Here is a 22,091-nt window from a genome sequence, read left to right as displayed (position 1 = left end):
CGCCGGGAAGAGGCCCTGCCCGCCCAGCTCTGGCTCTGCCAGGCAGATAAGGGCCATTCACAGAACGGCCCCGCCCACCTTCCGGGAGCTGGTGCCTGGCCAGATGTCCCCCCCTCAGACCCTCTTGCTGGGGACCCTCCCCACAGCGGACAGCCAGGCCTGCCATTCACCCCGACTGACCCGGGCCTTCTGGATACCCTCCTCCTTCCCACCTGAGCTGGTGCTTGGTGCAAATGCTAGAGCTGAGCACTTGTTGAGGAGCAGTCCGAAGCCCCGCAGGGAGCTCTGGGTCCCCACCAGTGAGCAGAAAAGCTGTCGTCCTGCAGAAACAGTGAGCTCTGCTGTGTGAGCAAATGATCTCTCTGATCTGCAGTTTCAGTGAATCCTCTTAGTCTTCACCTTCTGGAGTGCCGAGTTCTTGGGCGGGAGAGATAGTTCACAGGGCCTGAGTTCCTGGGCTCTGTCCCAGCACTGCATGAGCCCCTGACCCCCGGTGCGAGTGACCCCTGAGCACTGACCTGGGAGCAGCCTCTGAGAATCGCTGGTGCTAAATAAACAAAAGAGCAAGTACCTGAGTTCCCAGCCCCTCGGCCACCTGGCCCCCTGCCCTGAGACCCCGCCCAGCCCTTGTGAGTCAGCACCGCCCGCCCACCCCGCCCGCTAGCCCACTGCCTGGCGCCCCGCTCCTGCCGCCCCCAGTAGGCGCTGCTGCCCGCGATGCGTCCGGTCGCGCGCGCCCCGGCCGCGCTGGTCCTGCTGCTGCCGCTGCTGCTGGGGCCGCCGGCCGCGGGCGGTGAGGGGCGCGCCCCAAGGAGAGGGGTTCAGCTGCGGGAGCGGGGAGACAGGCTGGGGGTCGCGGGCAAACTGGGGTCGGAGGCAGCGGCAGGGTGGGAGGCTCGGCGGGAGGACGGTGGGCGGGGTGGGGGTCGCGGGGCAGGGGTCCCGGAAAGGCGTCCCAGGTGCGAGTCTTCCTTGCTAGGGCAGCGCTCCCCAGGCCGCGGCGCCCGTGTCCATGCCAGTGACCTGTCCGGCTTTCTTGGCTGGAGGACGGGAGGATATGTCCGGCTCTGGGAAGCCCAGGGGCCCCGCTGGCGCCCTAAGGGGCCCTCTGACTACTCACGGCCACAACTGACCCCGCAGGACCAGAACAGAAGGGCGGGGATTGGCCCTTCCAGGCCCTTGTAAGATGTGACCCCAGCTCAGAAGGGCCAGGGCCACTGTGCTGAGCCCGCCCCGGGCCAGCTCCACACCAGGCTCCCGAGCTGCGCCCTGCGCGCACAAGACTCCACCGGGTCCAGACCTGCCTGGCCGGCCGTGAGGACCTTGGGCTTGCAGCCCCTCTAGGATCCTGCCCTGGGGGCCCGATGACCTTTAGCTCTGCCCTTCGCTCCCCAGGTGACTGCGGCCTGCCCCCGGAGGTGCCCAACGCGCTGCCCGACCTGGAGGGACTGAGCAGTTTCCCCGAGGGAACCGGAATCACATACACGTGCAACCCAGGCTTTGTAAAGATACCCGGTCGGTCGGACACTTCATTCTGTGAACAAGGCCAGTGGTTGAAGCTGCAAGAGTTCTGCAACCGTAAGGCCCCCTGCTCGAAAGCTGCGATAAGGGAGCGTGCCTGTCTTGCCAGGGTTAACGCTGGCTCTTCAGGGTGACTGTAATTGATAGCTTTCTGGCTTTATTAAGCCCCAGGGCTTCCCCTTGGCACTCCACCCTCCAGCTAATTGACGGCCCCAGTTCCCAGAATAGGTCCAGTCTTCATTAATGGTTTTTCCTAACACTCTCGCCCTGAGGTGAGTGGCAGAGAGTAAACAGTGGTGCGTGAGGGAGTGCGAACTGTGTGGCGCCTTGAACCAGAGCCTGGGCCTGTTCACCTCAGTGGGGCCTCGCCAGGGCCTCTGCAGGCCCCTTCCCGTTCTCTGGGCCTCAGTGCCTACCTCCCAGCCTTGCTCTCTGGATCTCTGCGCACACACAGAGGACTGGGCTGGCCCCTGCACACTCCAGGCCTGGGAACTGGTTCTGAGAGCAGGCGGGTAGGCTGTGAGCTGAGCCATCGCAAGTGCTCTGTTTTCCAGTTCAGCTGTGGTCCATGCAGTGTGCCCTCAGACCCTCAGACTGTGCACTGGGGCGGGCCTCCCAGGTCAGCGGCTCTGAAGCAGAGCCGCACCCCTACATCCCCACCGGTCGGTGGCCCAGCTGCTAGCCACGCCCTGACTGCTGTGTGAGTGGTCCCCTCACACCGTGGGCTCCTCTGCCTGTACTCAGGGAGCTGTGGTTCTCAGAGCGGTGTGAGTCTGAGACGGTGAGCTGTGTCCGTGAGTGTGAGCTGGAACTCTCACTTCATTCTCGCTGCCTGAGTTCCCAGCCCAGGGGTCTCAGGTCACTGAGTCCACCGACCCTGCTGCCCCGTGCTAGGACTTGCCTGGGACTGTCCCCAGCAGCTGAAATGGGTTCATTGTCTGATTGTCTGAACTGGCAGCCAAGGACTGCTGGTTCCAGTTCCACCTCACTGGCCTGCAGCAACCAGGACCAGAGAGCGAACGTGTGAACCTCCACGTGCATGCTGCTGGCCCGCTGGACAGTTAATCCCACGATTCTACAAAAGGGAGCAAAAGACAAGCATACAGCTATTGCACAGTCTTGCATAGTCTTGCCTTGCACACAGCTGACTGGGTTCAATTCCTGACACTCCGGTATGGTCCTCAGGAGTGACCAGGAGTGACCCCCAGGCAAATCCAGGTGTGAGCCCTGAACATGGGTATGGCCCCCAAACAAAGCTGAAATAGTGTGGAAAGTGGAGGTCCAGGCAGTGACACCTGGATGCTCACAAAGTTAGTTTTCCTTGTTCCTTGTTGCCACATTTAGGCAGCTGTGATGCTCCAACCAGACTACTCTTCGCCTCTATCCAAGTGCCTTACAGGACGCAGAGCTACTTTCCAGTGGGCTCCGTTGTGGAGTACGACTGCCGGCCAGGTTTCCAGAGGGTCGAATCGCTCTCCAAAAAAATCACTTGCTTGCCAAACTTGAAGTGGTCCAAAGCAGCTGAATTTTGTAAACGTGAGGATGACTTCAATGAGTTCTATTTCCTCTCGGGGTATTGTGGCCTCAGCTGTGAGAAGCAGGCACCATACAGAAGGATGTCCTTAAATCTGTGGTGTTTGGAGAAAATCTCTTCTTTCCTTCATGCTTTATCGATACACATTAATTTAAATTATTCTTGAAAGAAAGTTAGTAATTTTTAAAACTTTTCTATTTTATTAAATCACCTTTAGAGAGAGCATTACAAAACTGTTCATGATTGGGTTCCAGTCATACAGTGTTCCAACACCCATCCCTCCACATGTGTATTTTCCCAGAACTGTGTCCCCAGTTTCCTTTCCACCCCCAACCCACCCCTTACTCCCACCTGCCTCAATGGCAGGAACTTCTCTTCTCTCTTTCTCGCATTCTAGGCACTAGGGTTTGCAATACAGACGCTGAAAGGTTATCATGTATATCCCTTTACCTACACTCAACACTCAGTTCTTGTCCAGGGTAATCATTTCCAACTAATATTGTCATAATGGACCCTCTATCTTAACTACCTTCCACTGCACACAGCTTTGAGGTAATTTCCAACTATTGGAATCTTAGTATTTTTTATCTTGGGTAAACTTCCTTTGCCATAGGAATATTCATTTACCTGATGATTTTACATTTAATTCATCTGTAACATGAAATTAATAAATGTATGTTTCAATGTATTCTTTTTGGTTTTATTTTAAAACATCAAGAAATTAAGGTAGGATGTCTAAGGATTGAAACATAAAGCTCAGAAAATAGAATTGTCTATAGGTACCTGATAATTAAGTGAAAAAAGTTATCCATATTCCCTTCTAGAAAAGTCATGTCCCAACCCTGGAGAAATCAATAACGGTCATGTCATTATAACATCTGGCATTCTATATAGTGCATCCATCACCTTCTCATGCAATCAAGGGTAAGTCCGGCGTCCTCCACGTGGGATAGAACAAGTGACCAAATAATTCAGACGAACGATGGAAGCTTACAGATCCATAGCTCATGGTTATTGCTGAGTAGTAATGAAACAACCCCCATCCTCAAAGGTCCTTCTTGACTCAATTACTAAGATGGGGCAAGATTGAAAGATATAACTGAAGTGCTTACATTGCTGTGTATATGATTCATTAGGAAATTCTGAAAGTGGTTAAAAACTTGTGATATGTGGCTTACAGTGGGAGAAATTAATTTCCTCAAGTGTGAAGTTTAAGTCCTTAAATTTCCCTAAAGAATGAATGTGCCTGTTTTTCCCTATGTGTAAATAGGCTGTTTTTAAATATCGGGATTGAAAGCATGTGTCTCTCATGTAAGAGATGGTCTTAGCCGAGGTCCTGGGCCAGTCCACTCTGGAAGAGGACCCATCCCTGTGCCCCAGACTGTCAACTCTGACTTGATGCTGCGGATGCCTTCAGAATCCTTTAATGTCTGCAGGTGGAACTTCCATATTTCACTCCATGTGTACACTTGTGTCCTGTTCATTATAAACATGTCAGTTTCCTGTGCTTGATACAGAGTTTCAGATCATAAGCTTCATTTCTATGGACTTCGAAAGAGTGCTTTGAATTTGTTCAATGTCATGGACCTTTTCAGGGTACGGAGGTAACTCTGGCTTGTTCAGGAGCCATGCAGCACTTTACCCGCTGTTGTATTGCTTTAACCCCTCACCTACCAACTTCTTTAATTCTGTCATCTCTGATTCTGTTTTTCACACACTTTCTTGTGTTTTCTTGGCTGTCTATAGTACTGTTTCTTTGAGGCCAGTGAACACCCTCACTACTTCCTGATAAATGCATTATCAGAGAGGCTAGCTAGGCTCTTAGTGCTGGTTGAGTATCGGGGCTGCTATTTGTTCACTAAGTGTAGTGGGGTTCTGCGCTGTTTCCCTGCTGTCCCGTTGCAGTCTGCGGTGGAATCTTTCTGCTTCTCTATTCAGGCCCTGCTGTCTAAGCGAAGCAATCTAGAGGACAGGTTGGTTGGTGCCCTCTTTGTTCTCAGACAGTGGTCTCCAATCCAATTTGTTGATAGTAGTTTCTTTGACCTCTTATGGGAGGTGTTTGATGTCATTGACCCTTTGCCTACTCAGATTGTGCTTTGGATCATGCTGCTTTTGTCAGATTTTCTAAGAGTGGTGCTTGGAGCTAGGATTGACTGACTATTAGTGTGGATGGAGGTTGCCAGACTATTCCTGCATTAGTTCAGATGAGAGTCCAAGGTGTATTCCATGTGGGACTGCAAGAAAGGTATTTTCCATGACAGCAGTCGCAGCAGTACTGTCAAGAGGTCACCTTTACACAACCCTCTTAGGTGGAGTCAAGTGGCTCCATACTGAGACAGAGGCAGGGAATACTTAGGTGCCCAGCCGGGTGACTCCAGGCCTCAACTTCACAGATCTTTAGTGTGGCCAGGTGGTTCTTTGCTGAGTCCAAGGTGGGGAATTTTGACTTTTTAGGGATTTTTTTAATCTTGCAGTCTATGATCATGGTTAGCATTATCCTGGTTTATCTGAAGCATTTTCTTAAGTCTGCTCTGATCCGGTCCCAGCTTTATCCTGGGCCATGTGTCATTGCTATCATTTTTCTCCTTTGTGCAATTGATCTTAGAAGTCATAATTTTTCTATTTTCTTTTTCTTTTTGTTTTTAAATTTTGGTGGCCTCCCATGCATTGCTCAGAGGGTACAGCAGCATTCCCAGAAATAGTTCACTAGTCCAGATGGTTCAGTGCTACAGACCAGCTGTGCTCTGAGACCTCCAGAGCTACACCTAGAGGTGCTTGGGAACTTGTGGTGATGGCGATCCAATTTGAGTTTTTGTTCATGCCAGGTAAGTATCTCGGAGTCTTGCGGTATGTCCCTGGCCCTCTGCCACTGTATGGAGGTGGTAGCAGATTCTTGGTTGGATCTAGAATCACTCCTCACCTGGAACATAAGAAGATGCATGAACCTCAGGAGACGTCAACTAAAAGCAGGTGCTGGCAGTTGCAGGTCTTTTTTAGATATCCAAGTGGAAGACTGGCACCTCCTCCCTACATTCCTGAGGGAGCCTACATGTAGGCTTTTTGAGGGTTTCTAGAAGTTTAACAAGTCGACTTGTTGAAGTTGCTGTAGCCTTACTGAGAAATACAGCATATACGAACAGTTGTCAAAGAAAAACTGTCGACAAGAATTTATTTCTGGCAGTGGGGGTCTGTCCAGCAGGAGTAGGAAACTCTGACTAAACCATCAAAGAAGATTCCAGAGCAGTATCATGGGCGATTCCGAGAAGGATGTTCCAACCTACAGGACTGCCAAGAGCTGAAGCTTCCCCACCCGGGCCTGGCATTCGGTCCTCTCACTATCTGGTGCAGGAAGCTGAGCCCTAGAGTGTTAGGGGACTTGCCCAGGTGCAGCAAATATAGACAGCCAATCACAGGGCCTGGTCTCACCATAGCTGCAGTCTTGCTGAGAGGAGGGTGTGAGGGAAGGGGTCTCCCAGTGAGTGTGATGTAACTGTGGAGGCAGCTGTGGCCATGTGCACAGATGGATATAGCCCCTGCTGCAGGACCATGAGCCCTCACTTACACCAGCTCTTTCCTGGATTAAATTGTACTTCCCTTACCTCTGTTCTCATATATCTAAGACTGTTTCTCAAACTGCTATTGAAGGACAACATGAAATGTTATTTCTCAGTTACCTATATAAAAATAATAGTAACTTTTTCTTTTCTTACTTAGTTTTCGCTTAATTGGACCAGAAGTTCTTTACTGTGATGTAGTTGGCAACACTGTGGACTGGAGTGATGCGCCTCCACTATGTGAAAGTAAGTTTGGTCTCTGTTTAGATATTAGAGCAGTAATCAGTACTTTGTTTTTTCAATACCCCTTTAGACCTAGGAATGTTATACCATAGACCATGACCTTTTCTTTAGTTGGTTACTTGACATGTTCTCAGCCACTGTCTTGTGTGTCAGAAAGGGAAGTGTGATTTAGGATCACCATTTTGGCCCCCAGTTCAGAATTTCCCCACCTGAGAACTAGATAAGGAGGGGGAGGCTGCTAGCCTTCTGGACTTAGTTCTGCCCAGGCCTGGTCCCAGGAAACTGAGGAATCATAGCAACACTAGAGTTACTGGTTTTTACTTAGTATTGCCATTTTGCCCGCAGATCTGGATACCTTCTGCCCTTGAGCGTGCACCCACAGATAGTGGCCGCACATTTCTTCTCCTTTCCAAAACTCACAAACAAAAACATCCTAACTCTAGCTACCTAGCCACACAAAAACAAGCAAGGAACAACTATAGACTGCGAAAGTCACAATGTGAATGCAACACAGAACTCCACCGCTTTAGTGAGTGAAGGTGGTAGCCCATGGACTCAACCAGTAATAATGAGCTACATAACCTACCAAGGAATTTAGAGAGGAAATATTGAGAATGCTTTTGAAGATCAAAAAAACTGGAATGCAACCACACATGCTAGGGGAAAAGGGAGCTCAGATAGAGAAGGGAACACCAAATAAAGGTGTTGGGAGGATCCTCCCAGGATGGGAGAAGCATGCTGAAAGTAGACTATAGACCAAACATGATTATTACCCATTGCTTCTTTTGCAAAACACAACACCCAATAAGAGAGAACAAAAGGGAATGCACTGCCACAGAGGCAGGGTGGGATGGGGGGGATGGGGGGTGGAAGGGATACTGGGATCTGTGGTGGTGGGCAATGGGCACTGGTGGAGGGATGGGTATTTGATCATTGTATAATTGAAACCCAAGCACAAAAATATGTAAGTCTGCAACTGTACCTCATGATGTCTCACTATTAAAAATTTAAAAAAAAAACCTGGCATGTACTAACAATCAAACGCAAGATGATATGAAAGCAGAAATAAGGAAAAAACTAATGACTGCTGAGAACAGAATCAGTGAGCTCAAAGGTGAAGTGCAGAAAACCTCCAGACAAAAACAGAAGATGGGGGAAAGCCTCAAAATAATTGAACAACTGGGGGTATGGTGCTGCCAGCAGGTCAATCTGTACCTGTGAGGTGAGCGCATCAGCAGCCTAATGGTGCCTTCAGATTTCCAGGTACCCCAAAATTGCTGCTGTGCCTTTGGCCAGACCCCAAAAACTTGGGGCAAAGTTTACCAAGAAAGTAAACGGCCAAAAGTTAGGTATGTGGGAAACACACCCACAAACCACCTCCGGCTCAGCTATATAATTGGAGGCATGACCTCTCTGGTTCTTGATTAAACTGCTTAATGGCCATGATCCCAGAGACTCAGAAACAAATCTCGAAACCCAGCGGCTTTTGGCAGAAATGCGTCCGGTCCCTGCAGTAGGTTACCGGTCCTGGGCAAACCCAGGTGGGAATAGGTTTCGGGCCTTGGCCTGTTCCCCCTGGTGGCCCGGTGGCCACCATCCTACAAAGGCCACTGGACAGTCAAGTTTGGGCCCACAGTGATGAGACACGCAGGGCCTCATGGGATCGGGGTTGAGCCGGTCCTGTCCTCCCCACCCCGAGACCCCAAGTCATCGCCCACAAATGGCCTCTGGCTCCTGATCAAGCTGCTTAATGGCCATGATCCCGAGACTCAGAAACAAATCTTGAAACCCAGCAGCTTTTGGCAGAAATGCGTCTGGACTACGCAGCAGGTTACTGTCGCCAGGCGACTATAGTGGGGGAAGGGTGTTGTCCGTCCTCCTGTTTCCTCCTGGCAGCTTGGTGGCCATCATCCTCCAGAAGCCATTGGACGTCAGGTTTGGGCCCACAGTGACAAGACATCTTGGGTCTCACGAGATGGGGGTGGAGCCGGTCCTGTCCTCCCCACCCCAACAAGACCCCAAGTCATCGCCCACGAACGGCCTCTCTGGCTCCTGATCAAGCTGCTTAACAGCCATGATCCCAGAGACTCAGGAGCAAATCTCGGAACCCAGCAGGTTTTGGCAGAAATCTCTCCAGATTTAAGTGTTAAAATTTTAGAATTTCAAAATCACGTAGCCACTACTCCAGCCACGTGACATCATATGTTATTCATAACCAGCAATAGAAAACAAATTGTCTACTGTTGCCTTTTCAGCAGATCTGAGTGTTGGGGTAAAATCTCAAATAATAATGGTGGGTCTGGTGTCAAAATATTGAATGTGATCTAAGTAGAGAGAGAGTAATGTGGAAATCATCTGCCCCACAGGTAGGGGGAGGGTGTGGGATGGGGAAAAAGAAGAGAATTACAGGTATATTCTTGATAAACACAAATGCAAAGATCCTCAACAAAATATTAGCAAATAGGATCCAACAATACATCAAAAAGATCATATACCATGACCAAGTAGGATTCATCTCGAAGATGCAATATGGCTTAACATATGCAAGTCAGTGAACATAATACACAGAAAGAAAAAAATAAAAATCACATTATCTTTAAATGGAAGCAGAGAAAGCATTGGACAAGATCCAGCACCCATTCATTCATTATTTTTAAAAAATTCAATAAAATGGGAATTGAAGGAAATTTCCTCAACATAGGCAAAACCCTTTATCATAGCCCACAGAAAACATTATACTCATTGAGGAAAAACTAAAAGACTTCCCCCTAAGATCAGGCACAAGACATAGTTGCCCATTTTTTCCACTTCTATTCAATATAGTACTGGAAGTACTTGCATAGCAATAAGGTGAGAAAATGATATCAAATGCATCCAGATAGGGAAGAAAAAAGTCAAGCTCTCACTATTTGCAAATGTTATGATGCTATATTTAAAAATTCCTAAAGACTCTACTAAAATCCTCCAAAAAATAATAGGTTTGTATAGTTAGGTGGCAGTCTACAAAATTAATGTGTAAAATTCCATACCTCTCCTATACACAAATAATGATGGTAGAGAGATACATTCTTTTTTTTTCTTTTTCGGTCACACCCAGTGATAAACAGGGGTTACTCCTGGCTCTGCACCCAGGAATTACTCCTGCTGGTGTCAGGGACCATATGGGATGCCGGGAATCAAACCCAATTTGGCCGTATGCAAAGCAAATGCCTAACCCATTGTACTATGGCTGCAGCCCCAGAAAGATTTATTCTTAAAGCCCTACTCACAGCTGTGTGCCAGAAAAAAAAAGTGCCTTGGAATCAGCTTAACTAAAGTGGTAAAAGACCTGTATAAAGAAAACTATGAATTGCTTCTTCAATAATAAAAGAGGACATGAGAAAATGTCATGATCCTAGATTGGGAGAATTAGTATCATCAAAATGGCAATACTTCCCCAAATCATTGTACTGATTCAATGTAATCACTATAAGGATACGATTCCATGTTATTTTTCAAAGAAATAGATCAAAGTCATGTGGAAAAATGAACCACTCAGAATAGCTAAAGCAATCCTTGGGGAAAAAAGAAGGAGACATCACTTTCCCCAAATTCAAACTGTGCTATAAAGCACTAATTAAAACAATATGGTATTAGAATAAAGACAGACTCTCAGATCAAAGGAATAGACTTGAATATCCAGAGACATGCCCTCAGGTATATTATCCGCTAATCTTCAATAAAGAAACAAAGAATACTAAGTAGTGCAAGGAAATCTCTTAAACTGATGATGTTGTGGAAACAGGCCCATGACATGAGAAAAGAAATAACTCAGACCGCTTTCCATTGCCATAAACAAAAGTAAAATAAAAATGGATTAAAGATCTTGGTATGAGACCTGAATCCATAAAGTACATGGAGGAAAATTTAGTCAGAACTCTCCATGACATTGAAGCTAAAAGCATCTTCAAGGATGAAACACCACTGACCAGACAAGTGGAAGCAAAGATAAACAAAATGGACAACATTAACTAGAAGCTTCTACACCTCAAAGGAAAGGATGACCAGGATAAAAAGATGGCTCACAGAATGGGGAAAATTATTTACCCAACACTCAACTGATCACTTGATCACTTGATATCCCATTATTCATCGATTTGCTCTAGCGGGTGCCAATAACGTCTCCATTTGTCCCTGTCCCGTGTCAGTGTAGCCCAATGGCGTCTGTTTCAGGAACATTAAGAACCTCAAACCGATCATTCAGGGTCTTGACGAAGACATCTGACCATCTCGTAGGTGGATGGCCACGCGACCTTTTGATGTCCCGTGGAATCCAGTTGGTAATGGCTCTAGTCCATTGCTCGTCTCCAAAACGCATTATGTGTCCCTGTCCAGCCTGTCTGATTTTTGACGCCTTGGCAAACAAGACAGTGTCCCTGATTCTCGATCATCAAAGGAGGTCGGAACTCCGGATTCTTTCTCTCACTAGAGTGAAGCATGATACCCCAAGCATAATTCTTTCGATTCCTCTTTGGGAGACCCGAATAGCATTCTCATTCTGTTTTCATAGGGCCCAGGTCTCTCAGGTGTATGTTAATGCAGGAAGAATGGTGGAGTCAAAGAGATGTGCCCATAGCCGGAGGTTCTTTATCCTCTTAGCTATTTCTTCGACACTCTTGAAGGCATTCCAAGCCACTCTCTTCCTTCTGCAGAATTCAAGTGCCAGGTCATTCGTTATGTTGAGTTCTGGACCTAGATACACATAACTGTTGCATTCAGAGATGTTCATTCTGTTGAGAGCAAATGGAATGTCAGGAATGAGTCTTTTTCTCATAAACATTGTCTTCGTGAGATTCAGCTGAAGTCCGAACTTTCCACACTCATGGTCGAAGTAGGCCAGCATTTGTGCCACTTGGTTAATGTTTGGTGTTATTAGAACGATGTCATCAGTGAAGCGGAGGTGGTGTAGTTGCCGACTGTGTATCTTCACTTCCATTCCTTCCCATTTCAGTGGCTGCATGATGTTCTTGAGGGTGGCACTGAAGAGTTTCGGTGAAATGGTATCACCCTCCCGAACCCCTCTCTTGACATAAATGATCACTTCCTTGTAGAATGGTGAGATTCTGGTAGTGAATCCGTAATACAGTTCACGGAGGATCCTGGTGTATTGAGTTTGAATGCCCTGATTGGCTAGGGCTTCAATGACCACTTCCATCTCAACAGAATCAAAGGCCTTCTTTAAATCAATGAACATTAGACAGAGTGTCATCTTGAACTCCTGAGAAACCTCAATGAACTTGGTTACCGGGTGGATATGGTTGATCGTGCTGAATCCTTTTCGGAACCCGTCTTCCTTGTATGGTTGTCCTTCATCTAGGGTTCTGCCAATCCTATTCAGGATGACTCAAGTGAACAGCTTGTAGATAACAGACAACAGGCAGATCAGATGATAGTTGCCAATGTCTTGGATGTCTCCCTTCTTGTAGAGTAGAACAGTCCTGCTTGATTTCAATTGGGACAGAACTTTGCATTCAGACAGGTAGCGTGTGAAGAGTCAAGCCAGTGTATTGATGAGTACTGATGGCAGATTCTTCAGGTGTTCAGGTCTGACCTTGTCTGGGCTGTTCGCTTCTTTAACTGACTAAATGGCATGTCGGATTTCGGAAGGGAGAACATTGGGAATGACATATCCATCCTGCGGAATTTGGTATATGGACAGGTGGACCTGGATATTGAAGAGATCTGAGTAGAAGTCATGGATAATCTTCTCCATTGCCCTTGTGTAAGATGTGATAGATCCATCAGGATGTCGGAGAGCAGTCATCTTGGTCTTGTAGTTGGTGAAGGAAAGGCGGGCATTGTGAATGCTTTTCCCAGCTTCTGCCACATCAGCCAGCCAGCACTGCTGCTCTTCTCTCTTTGAGGTCTTCTTTTATCACATCTCTGCACTGCTTTGAGAGCTTGGACATTCGCTTGTGGTTGCCCGAGGCTCACGCCAAGCTACAGAGCTCAAGAGTTTTCGAAGACAGGCTTTTTGTGGCTTTCTCTCTCTCGGCATTCCTTGCACAATCATGGAGGTGCTGAACTAGTCAATCGTCTTGTTCGTCAATGTTGTCAATGATGGCATCTTCCCATGTTGCCGGAATAGTGCCAAAGAGCTCCCAGTTGGTGGTCGTTCTGGGAGTTCTCTTCTTAAACTTTGCAGCCCTTTCTTCCCACTCCGTGAAGTAGAATTTTTCACGAAGGAGACAGTGGTCCAATCCCATTTGGAATTTTGGGACAACAGCGACATCAGTCAAGCAAAACCATCTATTGAATATGATGTGGTCAGTTTCATTGTGGAACTGTCCACCCGGAGACTCCCATGTCCAACATTTAGATTTGCCCTTCTGGAACTGAGTTACCATGGATTGTCTTGGTCGATATGATGAACTCAGACAGTCTCTCACCCTGTTCGTTCCATTCTAGGCCATGGATCCTGATGTGGAGTTCTTTGACTGATCTTCTCGATCCTATCTTGGCATTAAAATCACTCCACTACCTCCACTACCCAGCCACTGCCATGCTCCAGGCTGCTTTCTGGACACATTATAAGACACTTAATACCCATCTTCCAAAATTACCACACCATATTTGATGGGATTCAAATATGGTTTGAACCATGGAAACACGTGCAAGGGTGATTAGAAGCCACCCTAAAAGCCTCTATCCCTCTCGTAGAGCCCGGCAAGCTACCGAGAGTATCCTGCCTGCATGGCAGAGCCTGGCAAGTTATCCATGGCGTATTTGATATGCCGAAAACAGTAAATACAATGGATCTCATTCCCCTGAGCCTGAAAGAGTCCCCAATATGGCAGCGTTAAGAAGAATGAGGAAGGAGAGGCTGATAAAATCTCAGGGCCAAACTAGGCTACCAAAACTGTCTGTACTTTCAATGCACGTATGCTGGCATCGGATGCATCCATCGAGGACCTGATGGTGCAAGCGCGAAAGATCAAGTACAACATCATTGGCCTGACGGAGACGAGAGGGCATTTTTGACACTGGAGAAGAACTGTTCCTTGGAACATGCGATGACAGAAGTGTCGGTGGTGTCAGTGTCCTTGTCAACACGAACTTGTCCATGAGCACTGATTCATTAGAATGCCTAACAACATGAATCAGATGATACACTTGAGTAGATGTGGCTCACTGCCAGCAGTTTCTATCTTCATTGTCTAGGCACCAACATCCAATTACTATGAAGAAGAAATTGAGAAGTTCTACATGGAGCTGGAGAAGTTCTATAAAGAAGACCACACCTTCTACAAGATCATTGTCGGTGATTTTAATGCCAAGATAGAACTCAAAGATAAGGGGTTAATATCCAGGATATATAAGGCACTTGTAGAACTTTACAAGAAAGTTCTTCAAGGAAAAACTGCAATTGGCCAATAGGCACATGAAAAAAACCACTAATCATCAGGGAGATGCAAAAGAACAATAAGATATCACCAAACACCACAGAGACTGATAAACATTCAAAAGAACAAGAACAACCTGTGCTGTCACAGATGTGAGGAGAAAGGGACTCATTCATTTCTAGTTGGAATGCTGACTGGCTCAGCCTTTTTTTTTTTAAACAATATGGACGATTGACCTTCCGTATGATCCAGCAATACCACTCTTGGGAATATTCCTTAGAGATCCAAAAACAATGCAGAAAACTTACCTGTTCCCCTGTGTTCATTTCAATGCTCTTCACAATGGCCAGAATCTGGAAAAAACACAAGTGCCCAAGAACAGATGACTGTATAAAGAAACTATGATATATCATGCAGCCACTAGAAAAAAGGAAATCATGAAATTTGTTTATACATAGAAAGACATGGAGAGTATTATGCTAACTGAAATGAGTCAGAGGGAGAGGGACAGATATAGAATGATTGTATTTACAGGCTATTTAAAAAAAACCAGTGTGGGTAGTATGAGAATAGTATCCAAAGACAACATAAATGAGATCTAGGAGTACTGGCCCATGGTAGAAAGCTTGTCAGAAAGGGTGGTGGCAGAGAGAGGAGAGTACAGTTAGGATAGAGAAGGGACCACCATGACAATGATAGTTGGAAATGTTCACTCTGGACAAGAACTGAGTTCTTAAAGGAGGTAAAATGATATTCATGATACCCTTGCAGTAACAGTATTGCAAACCACAGTGCCTGAAAAGAAAAAGGGTAAAAGGAAGATAGAGAAGAAAAGTGTCTGCCATAGAGGCAGACTTGGGAGGGGAGGGGTCCAGGGCAGGAGGGAAATTGGGGATTTTGGTGGACAGAAATCTACACTGCTGAAGGGATGGGTGTTGAAACGTTGCATGACTGAAACTCAATCATGAAAAAGTTTGTAACTGTGAATCATGGTGATTCAATTAAAAAAAGAAAAAGAATGCAAAGACCTCCCCCTACCACTAACAACAACAACAACAACAACAACAATAATAATAATGAGAGAGGCAAGTGCTAACCATAGAATTAACAAAGCTGAAAGTATGAGATCCAAACTGCAATGACCAAACCTAAAAGGTACCTGTCAAGGAGACAGTTAGGTCTGGAAGGGAAAAAGACACATTAGTAGGGGGAAGCTGACATGGTGATGAGATGGGTGTTGGAAAATCATATGCCTAAAACTCAACTGCAAATCACATTGTGACTTATGATGCCTAAGTTTTTTAAACAAAAAACAGTCAAGTGCTGTTATACCATTTCTTTCCCAATGAGAAAGACCTCATGCAGTCTTCATGCAGGGCAAGTCTTCTGTTTCAGGAACATTTTTTTAATACAGGGACATAGAAGCTTTGACCTAGCTTAGCTGGATTTGGGGACAGATTGGCAACTTTGAGGAAGAGCAAGATGCCTGAGGATAAAAGTGTTTTGCATGTTTCCTCTAAAATGTCACTTGTAAGAGTCTTAAGTTTTTCTTTTTGAAGCTAAAAGGTAACAAAGGTTTAGTAGATGTGAATAATGAATTCTGCTTTTCATTCCTTCCAGATAAACTTTATCTACTGTTTCTACAGTGTAGTCTTTCTCATTTCTGGCTCAGAAGACATCTGGAGTCACTCTCTGGAAAATTTAACTGTATACTTTTAAGGGTGATAGTAACAAGAAGGGCTGGAGTGATAGCACAGCGGGTAGGACGTTTGCCTTGCATGTGGCTGACCCGGGTTCGATTCCTCTGTCCCTGTCAGAGAGCCCGGCAAACTACGAGAGTATCCCGCCTGCAGTGGAGAGCCTGGCAAGCTACCTGTGGTGTTTTCACTATGCCAAAAAACAGTATCAGCAAGTCTCACAATGGAAACGTTACTAGTGCTCACTCAAGCAAATCAATGAAAAGCAAGGACAGTGCTACAGTAACAAGAAAGAGTCCAACAATTGAAAGAAAATAACAAGATATCCAACTATCTTGTGAATCACCAATTTAGTATACAGATATATTTACAAACTATACCTAATTTCTAAACTCCATTTAACGCAGTTTTTACTCACAAACATGTTTCTCTTTCTAAATTGTCATCACCTCTTGTAGAGACAGACCTAACCTGACCTTGCAGATGAACAAAGATACCTCCCAATGTAGATATTTTATATTTGTTTAAATAGATGTATTTTCCATAGTGTTCTTTTCTACATCAGTCATTTGAATTCAGGGATCACATTTTCTTCTAGTGTCTATCTTCTAAAGGGATATTAGATTTAAAATTAGCTTATAGCTATTAAGCACTAATGTATTTATCAAGCTCATGGAACTCTAATGCTACAGTCATCTTTTTACTTTAGTTCTTGTTATTTATGTCCTTCTTCCCCACTTTCTAAGAGATCTTGTGTAGACCACCTGAGAAAATACCAAATGGGAAGTACTCCAGTAGTCACAAGGAATTTTTTGAATATGGTGAAGTTGTGACTTACACTTGCAACCCTTCAGCTGGACCAGATAAATACTCCCTTATTGGGACAAACAGGCGTATTTGTTCTGGTGATGGAGATTGGACCGGCACCCCTCCTCGGTGTAAAGGTAATAGTACTTCCATTATTTCCTCCTTCATTTTTGACTTCTATGGAGATACCATATGTAATTTTATTACCTAGAAGAAAACAAAGCCCCCCTCGAAAAACAAGAATTTAAAATCTATTTTTACCTATGATGCTGTTATCTTTATAGAAAATTATAGATTCAAATCCTTGAAAAATACACACTTAACACACACAAATGGTCTCTTGCCTAGAATTAAACCACAGAAAATTGATATTTTTAACACTATTCATGACTGTCTGAAATACTTAATATAAACTTTTAAATGATTATCGTTTGTTAAATATTAAAGAAGTTGGTTAAAATACAATTCAAATAAATCAATGTAAATAAAATGCCCAATATAAATCAGATACACATGAAAGACTTGTAATGTAAAAACTGCTAATACTGCTAATAAAGGATATTAAAGAAAACCTTGGAGATGTCCAATGAACATGGATTGAAAAATTCCATAAGATAGAAATGTCACTTCTGGCATCATCTATAAATTAAACACAACAAAATTAAAATCCTAATTATAAATTGATACACTTATACAAAGAGCTAGAATATTGTCAGAAACTTTGAAAAACAATTAGAGGCTGCACACAGCCCCCCACCCCCACCCCGTGTCATCATAGTATAGCATCCTGGAGGAATAGGGAGAAAAGAGCCTTATAAAGCAATGAAGAGACAGAGATTCCAGAATGAGGTTCTTATGTGGATCCAGAGGATTTTTGCCATGGGTATACAGATAATTCGTGGATGTGACTTAATGATAGTACAGCAGGTAGGGTTCTTGCCTTGCACATGGAAACCCAGTATTATGCATGGCACCCCATATATATCCCCCCATCCGCCAGGAGTAACCCAATTGCAGAGACAGGAATAAGCCCTGAGCACTGCCCAGTGAAGTTACCCCGACCCTTCGCATATAACTCAGCAGTCAAAAAAAGTGAAAGCACGTTTACCAAAAATGCATGGGAACTTCTAGCAAGCAGTTCTCATAGACCCCCATCTCCAACCGGTAAATTGTTCATAGTCTTGCTGAGAGTGGGCAGACAACTTGTGCAAATCCCTGAAGTGGAAGAATACACCTCCTGATCTATGCCGAAGTGGGGATGGACCTCAGATTCACTGTCCTGCGTGTAACGGGCGTACAGAATGCCCAAATGTATACTTTGTGTAACTCTCCTAGTCTTGTTCTCACTGTACTGTTTTGAACTGTTTATTGTCTTGTGTTGATACCAATTTATGTTCATTCTGTAATTTTTCAACTTTTCAGTGGTTAAATGTCCATATCCAGTGGTAACCAATGGACTGCCAAGATCAATAATTCCAAACAAATCTTACTACAACACAACGGTTTTATTTGACTGCCTCCCAGGTTTTGTCCTACAAGGCAGCGACATAGTCAGGTGTGACGCTGACAGTAGGTGGAAGCCTGAATTACCAACGTGTGTTCCAGGTATCAAGACCATTGCTTTGATTTTGAGTGTCAGTGACATTAGAAGGGAGAATTTTACTAATTAACTCAGTTTTGTGTTTCTTTTACATGTATTGGACAGATAACCTAAGACAAATTTATGACCTAAAAATTATATAGGATTGTGCTGTGCTGATTTTGGAAGTTTCAAAAGATCAGGAATTAGCATATTAGTTTATCACATTTGCATTTCTATGGATAAAAATGGATAGCAGCAACATTTTCCAGAATTGGAATTTTCAGTAAACAGGTTTGTTATGAAAGTTTTAATTCATACAGTGGAGAGAAGGAATCCTTAATCCCTTTAATTGATAATGTTATGCTTTCCATTGCTCACTGCTTTTAGTACTAAACCACCAATCCAATAAACCACTATTCAGTCATTAGTAATTTGCTCCATACATTTTTTCCATGTTTAGTGCTCAGGAGTTTCTCTTGAGTCAGTGCTCTGCCTTCTCTCTGGGAAGTGCTCCAGGGACTCTCCAGTGCCAGGGCTTGAATCTCAACCTCCTCCATGGCTCCTGTTGGGCCATCTGTCCTCCTAAACAAGTCTGTTCAGCCTTGGAGGACGGCTCTCATTGGTACAGCTCTCATAGATTAGTTTCCCATTACTGACATCTCCTGAACTGAACATCCATTTAACAAAATTAACTCTAAGCAATTGTTTTCTACCCATAGTTCTTTAAATTCCTGTGACTTACACTCATTTGTCCATTTTGGACTTGCATATGCCAATGGTTATGGACATGCCACCTCATGAGTTGTGATTTTTCTGTTTGCGATTCTCTGAGATGAGAATGGTTAGCTGAGATGAGTTTCTGTGCTAGTTAATTCACTCTCCAATAGCGCAAAGCTCTCTCCCTCAGAGGGAGCAGAGCTGGGTAGGATGCCTTTAAGGCACCTCGCTCAGTACATGAGCACCAAGTTCATCCCCAAAGTCAGTCCAAGTGAGGAGGAAGGTTCTGGCATCTGAATTTAATGGGCATGTTTTCTGGGTCATCCACTTTGCTCTTTCATGCATGCTCAAGATCATTGCTGACACCTTTATAGGCTGTCTCCAGCTCCTGAACTGGGTTTCATTCCTGTAATACAGCCTGTACAGCATTTTCCCACTACACCCAGGAAGTTGTGCTGCCACCAGAAACTTCCTGCATTTCTGTGTATTCCTCCCACCCCCTCACACCATCACTCTTTCTCTGTACACACCTTTCTGTTCTCAACGGAATTGATTTCATGGACCCAAAGGCCAGGGAAAATCCTCCTTTACTGAAATGAAGGGACAGTGTCTTTGGGGATGACTGCCAGGTTCCCTGCCTGAGGCTTTGGAGGTGGTGATGGAGTCTCTCCCCTTGAGGGCTGCTCTCGGACTTTCCTTTGGTGCAGCAGATAAGAGAGAGCAGGGCACGGGCAGAGCTTGTGCCTGGCTCATGGGTTGGGGTCTATGAGTGCTTGCTCCAGTATGAAACAGGTGGTTCTCTCTGTTTCTGTAGTCATGTGACAGGACGCCTTCCTGCAGTTGCAGTTAGCCCTCAGGTACTTACCTTAGGTGACTGTTGGGGTTGGCAGGAAGGAGAGGTGACTTTGGTGGACTGATGGCGTCCAGTTGCACATGAAACATTTGATCACTGAAGTTTTAATTATGTTCATGTATTTGCTGAACTGTTCCCGGTGGGAGACCATGTGATTCCTCTGGAAACGTTTTGTGCAGATAGTTGGTCAAAAGCATGTCATAATCATATAGTTCATGTCTTTACAATGTAGTGTCTGTAAGAGGACAGAATTATGAAGCACCGTATAGAAAGAGGAGAAATTATTCGGAGCATTTTTTTGTACTTCAGTAACCTAAATTCCTGTATACTCGGGTTTTTTAACGACTAATTGTAGAGAACTACACCAAAGTAATCGATATTAATTTATACATAAACAACTGTGTTAGTATTAAAGAATAATGTCTAGGGAATGCCAAACAAATAAAAGGAACTAAGGCACTTCCCTTGCCTGTGACTAAGGCATGTTCTATCCCTGTCACCCGTATGGTCAGCAGTACCATGAGTCATCACTCCTAAGCACAGAGCCAGGAATACTTGAGTAGAGTTGCTCTGTCCCCAGAGCCAAAACGGAAAAGGTACGAATTTTGCATTATAACACTTGAGTGTTACCAAGAAAGTGCGTTTCCCCTGAACATATTTTTATGGCTTGTTTTTAGTTCACGTTTTGGTTTACCATTAGGAAAACAAAGTTCTGATGAAGAATCCTCTGTGTTCATTCTTAATATATTGATGTAAATTGATATACAGGTTAAATTCTCTATACTACAGGGGATTACAAAGTTCAAGTAGTATGTATTTTTTATTTTGAGCACTAGCTCATGTTTTTAAGACTAAAAAGTTAAGGAGGATTCATTGTTGTACATTGATAAGGCTGATAAACTTAATCTGTATTTTCTAGATTCCGAGCCTACAGTTACTACCCCGACTCAAGCTTCAAGAGATCCCAGTTCAGTAAATCATTATTGTACCTACGTTGTTAAGAATTGTATGAGTGATGCCCTGTATTTACTGTAATTTTATAAAGCTGACCATTTTTTGTTTACTATTGTACTGTCTTTGCTCAGATGTTTTTTCTTTTTGGGTCACACCTGGCGATGCTCAGGGGTTACTCCTGGTTCTGCACTCAGGAATTACTCCTGGAAGTGCTTAGGGGACCATATGGGATGCTGGGAATCAAACCCAGGTCAGCCACGTGCAAGGCAAACGCCCTACCTGCTGTGCTATCGCTTGAGCCCCAGTTTTTTTTTTAATTTTTATTAGTGAAACACTATGAGGTACAGTTGTAAACTTATAATTTTTTGTGCTTGGGTTTCAATTATACAATGATCAAGTACCCATCCCTCCACCAGTGCCCATAAATCTTAGGTTCCTACCTGGAGCAGGTAGAGTGCTTGCTCTGCCCAGGGCCTCCCATCATTGTTCGATCCCTAGCACTTATATGAGCAGCACCAGGAGTGAATTCTCAGCACCAGCGTTTGTGGCCCAAAAATCAACACATAAAATTAAAAATATTTTTATTCTTAATTTGGACAGTTAATTAAGATTCAAAGCCCTGTTAGTATGAAGTGCACCTTATTTTCTTGATTTTTTTGTTTATTTACTTTCATCTGGTAAGTTTCTTTTCAGATTTTTTAGTATACTATTGGGTATAAATCCTTCTGATAATTCTCATTTGCCTAAGTAGGCTTCACTTGTATCCCTTGTTATCCTGTTGCTCATAGATTTGCTCAAGTGGGCACCAGTAAAGTCTCCATTCATCCCTGTCGAGTGCTCGTGTAGCCTAATGGCATCTGCTCACTCCAGGAATACAAAGAGCATCAAACCATTCATTCAGGGTCTTGAAGAAGTGCAGCCATCTTTTTTATTATTATTATTTAAAAATATATAGCACAGCGGGTAGGGCGTTCGCCTTACACGCGGCCAACATGGCCGACCCGAGTTCGATTCCTCCGCCCCTCTCGGAGAGCCCGGCAAGCTACCGAGAGTATTCGATATGCCAGACACAGTAACAACAAAGTCTCCAATGGAGACGTTACTGGGCCCGCTCAAGCAAATCGACGATCAACGGGAGGGCCTTTACCTTTACCTTTACCTTACATTTAAAAAAAATTTTAGTAGTAAAACACCATGCGGTACAGTTGCAGACTTACAAGTTTTGTGCTTGGGTTTCAGTTATACAA

General features: G+C 44.7%; 2 protein-coding genes across 2 annotated transcripts; both read left to right on the top strand.

The window, feature by feature from the left end:
* Positions 1-717: 717 nt before the first annotated feature.
* LOC130019953 (complement decay-accelerating factor-like) lies at positions 718-3,983 on the top strand. The gene is made up of 4 exons (XM_056110555.1): positions 718-793; positions 1,396-1,578; positions 2,866-3,057; positions 3,880-3,983. The coding sequence occupies exons 1-4, from the start codon at positions 718-720 to the stop codon at positions 3,981-3,983; spliced, it is 555 nt and encodes a 184-aa protein (XP_055966530.1).
* Positions 3,984-4,636: 653 nt separating this feature from the next.
* On the top strand, positions 4,637-20,925 carry LOC130019952 (membrane cofactor protein-like). The gene is made up of 6 exons (XM_056110554.1): positions 4,637-4,651; positions 4,961-5,028; positions 6,770-6,855; positions 16,678-16,875; positions 18,161-18,343; positions 20,810-20,925. Exons 1-6 carry the CDS (start codon positions 4,637-4,639, stop codon positions 20,923-20,925), a joined length of 666 nt encoding a protein of 221 aa, XP_055966529.1.
* Positions 20,926-22,091: the final 1,166 nt, after the last annotated feature.

This window comes from Sorex fumeus, unplaced genomic scaffold (assembly GCF_029834395.1).
Source record: "Sorex fumeus unplaced genomic scaffold, SorFum_2.1 ptg000010l, whole genome shotgun sequence".
Lineage (NCBI taxonomy): Eukaryota > Metazoa > Chordata > Mammalia > Eulipotyphla > Soricidae > Sorex > Sorex fumeus.
The sequence above is the reverse complement of the archived record's forward strand: the minus strand, read 5'-3'. Positions and strand labels throughout refer to the sequence as shown.

Excerpts from the sequence above, each read along its gene's own strand:
- LOC130019953 (XM_056110555.1), top strand. The coding sequence starts at position 718 with ATGCGTCCGGTCGCGCGCGCCCCGGCCGCGCTGGTCCTGCTGCTGCCG. Across the intron at positions 1,579-2,865 it reads GCTGCAAGAGTTCTGCAACC|GCAGCTGTGATGCTCCAACC; the intron begins GTAAGGCCCCCT and ends TGCCACATTTAG. Across the intron at positions 3,058-3,879 it reads AGCAGCTGAATTTTGTAAAC|AAAAGTCATGTCCCAACCCT; the intron begins GTGAGGATGACT and ends ATTCCCTTCTAG.
- LOC130019952 (XM_056110554.1), top strand. Across the intron at positions 6,856-16,677 it reads TGCGCCTCCACTATGTGAAA|AGATCTTGTGTAGACCACCT; the intron begins GTAAGTTTGGTC and ends CCACTTTCTAAG. Across the intron at positions 18,344-20,809 it reads ATTACCAACGTGTGTTCCAG|ATTCCGAGCCTACAGTTACT; the intron begins GTATCAAGACCA and ends TGTATTTTCTAG.